General features: G+C 29.8%; 1 protein-coding gene across 1 annotated transcript in view; it reads right to left on the reverse strand.

Moving 5' to 3' along the window:
* Positions 1-7,312, reverse strand: part of LOC106460002 (CCAAT/enhancer-binding protein zeta-like) — a 39,719-nt gene that overhangs the window by 30,371 nt on the left and 2,036 nt on the right. Inside the window, exons 3-4 of the mRNA XM_022386589.1 lie at positions 5,666-5,718; positions 1,154-1,184 (exon numbers count right to left, since the gene is read on the reverse strand). Coding sequence (XP_022242297.1) covers positions 1,154-1,184; positions 5,666-5,718 — 84 coding nt within the window. The remainder of the gene's footprint in view (positions 1-1,153; positions 1,185-5,665; positions 5,719-7,312) is intronic.

Consider the following 7,312-nt stretch of genomic DNA (forward strand, 5'->3'; position numbering starts at 1 on the left):
CACGAGTGTGTTGTCTTGGGTTAGACTCATCACAGTTTTTAAGGCTAAAGTCACCTGAACGAAATTTGCGGAATTATCTTTGACACTTACAAATGTTCAAAACATTTTTATAAACTTCATTGATATTCTTTGTGACTACAGAAGCGTTGTTTCCCTTCTTGTATTCAAACAGCATTATGTGCCGAATGTGTGTCTCGTCTGACTACAGAAGCGTTGTTTCCCTTCTTGTATTGAAACAGCATTATGTGCCGAATGTGTGTCTCGTCGTGTGCCACCACTATAAGGGATTAAAGTATACTACTCTTTACACATTATACAGGCTACACTAACGTTTAGGTGGTTCTTTTAACTATTATACATGATGCAAGTTTTTTGGGGGTGGTTAATAAAAGTGCTCCAAAATGCAACAATAATTTCTTGACGACTTAATACATGCAATACAGCATGAACTTTTATGGCCTTGCTATTTAAAATAAGCATGTTTTTGATGTAATCTAATTGTATTAATAGATTATTTGTTAAAGTTGAAAACTTTCATGTAATTTTGAAATAATTTACTGGTATTATACATTTCATTTCATAAATTGGATCTATGTGTAAAAGAAGTTAAAAAGCAAAACAAAAACAATGTTACATATTTACATTTCAGTCATTCACAAACAGACTGTGTTCACAGTACATGGATATCTTAAATTATGTTTAAAATATTTAACTACTAAAATAGAATATGAAATGATGTTTTCTTTTGTTTTTTCTGTTTTTTAACTGTGTAAAGACAAAGCATCTATCCTTAAATTCTATGTTTCACAAATAAAATATACATTTTGGAAAGAAAATATTATAAAGATTTAAAAATCCAGAATAATATATTTCCTCTAATTCTCACCTGATGTTCAAACCATTTAATTCCATTCTTAATAATCAAAGTACTTCGTTGTTGTTGTGATACAGTTTTTAAGATGTCTTTATCAGAACTCTTGGAAGGATCATCACTAGTGCTTGTGACTTGGCTATCCTGTATTTTGTATTTGTTTTTTCGTTTTTTCTTGCTAGTACTCATACTTGAGGATTGAGTGGCTGGCCGTTTATCATTAGTATTGCATACTTCGTTCAAGGTATTATTATCTCCTTTCTTATACTGGCGTGTTTTCACTTCCTTCTGTGGTATTTTTGAAAACTCTGAACTGTTAATAAGTATAAATATTAATTACTCTGTTAAGAAATAAAAAATAATAAGCAACATGTTTTGAAAATTTTAAGTTTACCAACATGAAAATTAAATCTTTAATATCATAAATATGGTATTTCAGTTGTCTTCTGCTCATCTCAGTGAACATATATTTGTGTAGGACTTGAGGAATATGTAGCACTAATGCTACCGATTTATTCTTCTAACTTATTTAGTAGACAAGTTGTTTTATTTTTAGACAATATTTATTTACATCTCCAAAATGTGTAAAATTTTCATTAAAATGTACATAAATTACAGCTTATATACATATAAGGTAGCATTTCCTTTCACAGAAAAGATTTCTAAATGTCAAAATAAATATTTAGATAATTATGTCAAAAAACATGTTATATCACATGAAAAATCTTTTCCAAGTAACCACACAAAAAGGTAAAATGGGAAGATTAGAGAAAAAGTGCTAAAACCAACATTTTTTTCAAAGTTACTCAAAGAACTTAGGACTTGAAATTTTGCTTTTTTTACATTTTCAAATAAAAATAGTTTAAATTTTGTAATAATATAATTGATTTTCAAAGTAAAAACTACAATGTTACAATATAAGTGCAAAAACTTTGAGAATTGTTTTACCACTAATCAGTAAAATTTAAATAATCTTAATTCAAATTTCTTGTATAATCAATAAAAATATTTGACTATTATCTAATGTTATAAAACTTTCATTCAAATGAGCTTTTTATTGTTTTAAGATTATATTTAGCATTATTCAACATGATATGTACATAGAAGTATAACTGTCAATTCTAATTGCCATTTTCAGCTACTGATGTCAGCAAGTGTTTCCAGTACATCTTTATAATTTCTATATATGCAGAAAGCAGCCTTTTAAGAGTAGTAAATTATTAATGTTAATATTTTAACAGTAAAATATAATACGTAGGAACACTTTAACCTTTACTATAGCCTTGAGCTACACCTTTGCTCGAGCTAAGATTTAATAGACCCTTTTAATCCTATCTCTCTGCTTCTTACTGGCTCATTTATTTGTTCGTCATTAGGAAGCTGCTATCTTAAGCAAATCTCTTTTTGTGTGTGTATGAATTCACTATATGGGTAATTATGTGTTTCATGCCTTCTGTTTTCTTCATGTCTCTACTTAATGTCTACTTTGTATTTTCAAAACCCCACACACTCAAGTTTTCTTTCAAACTCACTGATGTGGGGAAGAAATCTGGAACAATTAGAAGTAAATATTATCTAATTATATTGTACTACTAAAATGTTAATTCTGAACAAATGTACTAAAATCCCATTACAACCTAAAGCAAGAACTCCAACAATAAAACATGTGTGAGACCAGAGGACAAGAGGTACTTGTCATTCATGAGTAGGGGAGAAGTAATGATTTACAAAAAAGAAAGAAGAACAGTGAATGATAAACCGAATAGACCACAATGCTAGTTATCACTAAAGTTTTACAATCAGATCACTGAAGGGAGATGTTAGTTCAAAACACCCAACTGCAAAAACCATGACAACACACCAGACCAATCTAAGGACCTGGTAAGGCATCTTCAATTCTTACCCAGACAACATATTGACAGAGCAAGTATCCCTTATAGGAAGATGCCCAGGAGCCATGTCAACTTTGATCTCATAGCCTCAAAAGCAGAACACCAACACCATACTTACAGTAAGCAGTACAACTAAATCCTCCTCACCTTGAGGATGGAAGGGTTGCATCAAAAGAGTACCAAACTAACAAGATATAAAACAGCCACTATAGTACACTTATCAAGAGGCTATAGCTGACCAAAGTTGGAATACACACACACACACACAAAAACACAGGACTAGTAAAATATAAACCGACACTTACCTTATTAATACTACAGAAGATGACATTGAGAAACCATTAGAGTGAAGATGACAACCTAACACTAATGCAACTTGAGAATGATGTAGGTAATAGTTAGTGACAGAGAGGTAATTCATACATTTAAGCTCTAAAAAGATCCTCCTAATGGACTTCTAACAGCCACAGCAACATGATGAATCTAATGAGAAGAAACCTGGAACTTCCAACAGAGTTCCAGAAGTCAATACAAAAGAGACAAGCAACTTAAGCCACATTGTAAGCAAAGAAGCAGATTCATCCTGCACCATCATTTCCCAATATGATATAAATAATCTATCACAGAACATCTAGAAAGAGTTGCTCAAGTAACAAAGCAACATATTACTCATATTAAGCACATACACACACAAAAAAGACAATTTCTAATCGTGACTGGAGTGAAGCATCCTGGCCTCCTAAGGCAAACAGTTATTTTTAGTGTTATTTTCTATCCAGTTGTAAATATAACAATCCTTCACAAAAACACAGTATGCAAGTCAAGTCAACAAGAAACAGGAGGTAACAAAAGCAAAGAAATACATTTTCCAAGAAAGACACCTTATGCCACAAGTGATTAAAGGTTCAACAATGCTTTTTATAAAAACCAGCACAAGTTGTACCTTTTGACAACACCAAACTGAGAAATTTATTACCGACACAACCAGTGCCACCTCTTCCAATTAAGTTGGAAGCAAGATGCAGTGGCAGCTCTGACTCTAAAGGTAGTAAGCACTTAAAATACCAAAATAAATAGCTGCCAATTCCACACCAATGAGGAAACAGTGTACTACAACTGTGGCACTCATTAGCCCTTCCAAAACTCTTTATCCTTACAAACCAATGAAGTGAGAATTGAGATGTGTTGTAATCAATAGGTCTAATACCTTAATTACATATTGAATGTACACATTAGATCTAATACCTTAGTTAAATATTGAATCTACATGTTAAGCAAAATCATTGGCTGAAATCCAACCAAGTGTCAGTTTTACATCTTTAAAAACATTCTAACTCTCCTATAAGATATTTTAATGTTAAATGTTTCAAAACTTAGATTTAAAATACAATGTAATTGTTAATTTTTTTATGTTTTAGAATTATCCTAATCATTATTAGACTTTTTGTTCACGTGATTAACATTTATTTTGTTCTACAGTGTTAACGTTTCCATGTAAAAGACACATCCTAATACATTTTCATCTGTAAAACTGTGTGGATAACTTCTTGACCTGCATAACCCTACATGTACAGGTGGGGTCAAAGTGCCCATGCGACAACCTTGGTTGGTTGGTAGGTTGTTTTAGAGCAAAGTCCAATGACCTTGTACAGAATGCTACTCAACATGGTGCTATGAATTTGATATCACAATTATAATTTTTCATTTTAACCTACATTGTTGATTTTGCAACAGTTTGTGTTAGAGAAAATAGCAGATACAATACACAAGGATATTAAAATTTAGGTATGTATCTTGGAGTTTATAAGGGTTTTGAAATGCAGTATGCAAATTGTTAAATGGAAAAAAGTATTTTTAGTTCTCACATGAATATCACTCTGATTTGTCAGAATCTGAGTCAGACTGATTTCATCATTTCAAACATATGTATCTTTAGTATAAATAATTCATTAACATATCTGTTATATTGTATATAACAGCTTGCCACATCTTGTGAAGATATACTTGGTAAATTCAAAAGTATAGTCAACACTACTTCTCCAATACACATTCAGATACACTATTTGCAGAACCCTTTGATAACCAAATTTACATTAGTTTTGTGTGCACAGGGAAGAATTATCACACAGTTATCTTGCAGCTCTGTGCAGTTCTAAAAATATGTGAATATTAAATAACTACAAACAAATATAGTTATTACAACAGTACATGTTAAGTACCTATGTATTTTTTTGGTTAAGTATCAAGTGTTTTTAATGTGTATGTGTAAGATTTTCTAAAGAAACTGTAATAACATTTTCTACAATATATGTGGGAAATTAAATTAATTATATTGCTCTTTTATTAAATATTTGCTAAAATTTTGAAAATAAACAACAATTCAAAAGTGACAGAAACAAGTTGAATAATAAAAATGAATTAGTAGACTCAGTTGCTGGTTATAAAAACAAATAAATTTATTATTATATTTTAACCCAACATCTGTTTTGTTCTTTAATCATAAACTGATCTCACTTAATTTGTATGTGATAAAACTAGATTAATTCATGTACACATAATGCTTGTACTTTATCAAAATTTTTTCTCTTCATGGTAGTCACATGATGCAGAATGAAAAATATAACAATGGGAATGATTTATTCTGTTAACTACTTTTTACAAAAGAGAAAATTGCATGCAAAATTTATACAACTGAATCAACTTAGCATGATACACATTTTAAGAAAACAAATGTAAATACAAATTGAAATAATGTTTAAATTAGGACTATTTTATAATACTTAATTTTGCAATGTTAAACGAAACTTATAACAGTGTAATTAATGCTTTAGTTTACAAGACTTTTCGTGACTAAATACCAACGTTATATTAGCAATGCCATTCCTTAAATTTATTCACTTACGTTATTTTGCTTGGTTTTGACTGCAAGCCTAATTTTTTGATAAAAGCCCCAACCTAGATTTGAAAAAAACAAAAAACATACATAAACACACAACTAAATTATATATATATATACAGATTTCTATATATCAATCTGTGTGCATGAATGTCTGTGTGTGAAAAATACATACACACACACAACAATTTTACAACAAATATTTTAGAATCACAAGTGAACTTCAGTACTTTCTTGTTAACAGTTTCTGGAAACAAAATTTTTTCAAATATATTACACTATCTAAGTACAAAAATATGTTATTGTCTGTAATACAAGTAACATCTAAAAAAGTGCAACTATACACACAACTATTTCATAATAAACCACTTCAGCATATTAAAATATTAAGATAGTACATTACAGATTTATTGCCAAAAAAATTAATTCTTAAAGCAAAATCAGTTGCTGTTGTTTTTGTTAAATACATATTGTGTCATCTGGCCAGTGTTTGATGCTGTGTGTGTCCAAAAAACAACTATTACTAAAAAGAAAGCAGCATGACAGTAATATTGAAACAGCTATTGTTAGTTTGTTTAAAATAAATTACTAAAGAAATGTTTTATCATTAGGCAAGTGAAAAGGAACTATCTGTCTCTGGCAGTTAAACAAACATCTACTTGATTTGCTAAAATAAAAACAAACTGATAGAAACAAATCACAAATATCTGTAGGTTGTAAATTTTTTACCTCATAATTTTCAAAAAAAACACTGCAGTACATGTCAAAAAATTATTCTCTAATCATATTGATATACCTGTAGATACTAAACAGGAACAAAAAATAACAAAAACAGTTAAAAGTTTTGTAATTTCAAAATGTTTTCCTTTTTGTGGATGATCATTTAAATACTTTGAAGATTGCAAAATCAGTCATAAAAAAACTGTTACAACTATTTATCTAGTATGAATAATCCAGTATTAAAATGGTTTTTGAAAGAAATAATAGCAGCCTTATGACTCTAGGGAACATTTGTTCTTACTTTCGTGTGTTTTCCTTTATAGCTTCATGGGTATACAAGTAAAGGAAAACTTTTCAAAAAAAAGGAAATAAAAGTAGGGATTACTAATATCAATCCTTCAAGAAAAATGCAAACAAAATAGTCAGATGGCACTTGTATCATCCATACATAATAACACAGGCACACAGTGTAGTGAAATGTTAACAGACAAAAATAAGATAAATTAAACTCAATTGTGGTTGAATATTTATATATATATATTGCTATATGTTAATTCTTGCCCTTGCTATTATGTAGGGATGATGCAAATGCCATCCCTACTATCTTGTTTGCATTCTTTTTGAAGTATTGATACTTGCCATCCTTACATATACTTCTTTTTTGAAACGTTTTTCATCACTTGTTTGCTTGTTGTTGTTTTTTAATGCAGTGTTTCAATGGACATAGGAAGGTTGTACTTATAACCAAGTTCTAAATACAGTGAGGTTCCAACTGTAATATTTATTGTTTATCCGTTATTGGCTGGTAATTCTTGTTTCACCCTGTACTTAAGCTTTTTAAAGGAACACCAAATTTCTGTAAAAAAGCTAATACAAGGGGTAATGATAACATTGTTTACACTAGAATTATGATTTTTTTAAACTACAACAAGT

The sequence above is a fragment of the Limulus polyphemus genome, unplaced genomic scaffold (genome assembly GCF_000517525.1).
Source record: "Limulus polyphemus unplaced genomic scaffold, Limulus_polyphemus-2.1.2 Scaffold692, whole genome shotgun sequence".
Classification (NCBI taxonomy): Eukaryota; Metazoa; Arthropoda; class Merostomata; order Xiphosura; family Limulidae; genus Limulus; species Limulus polyphemus.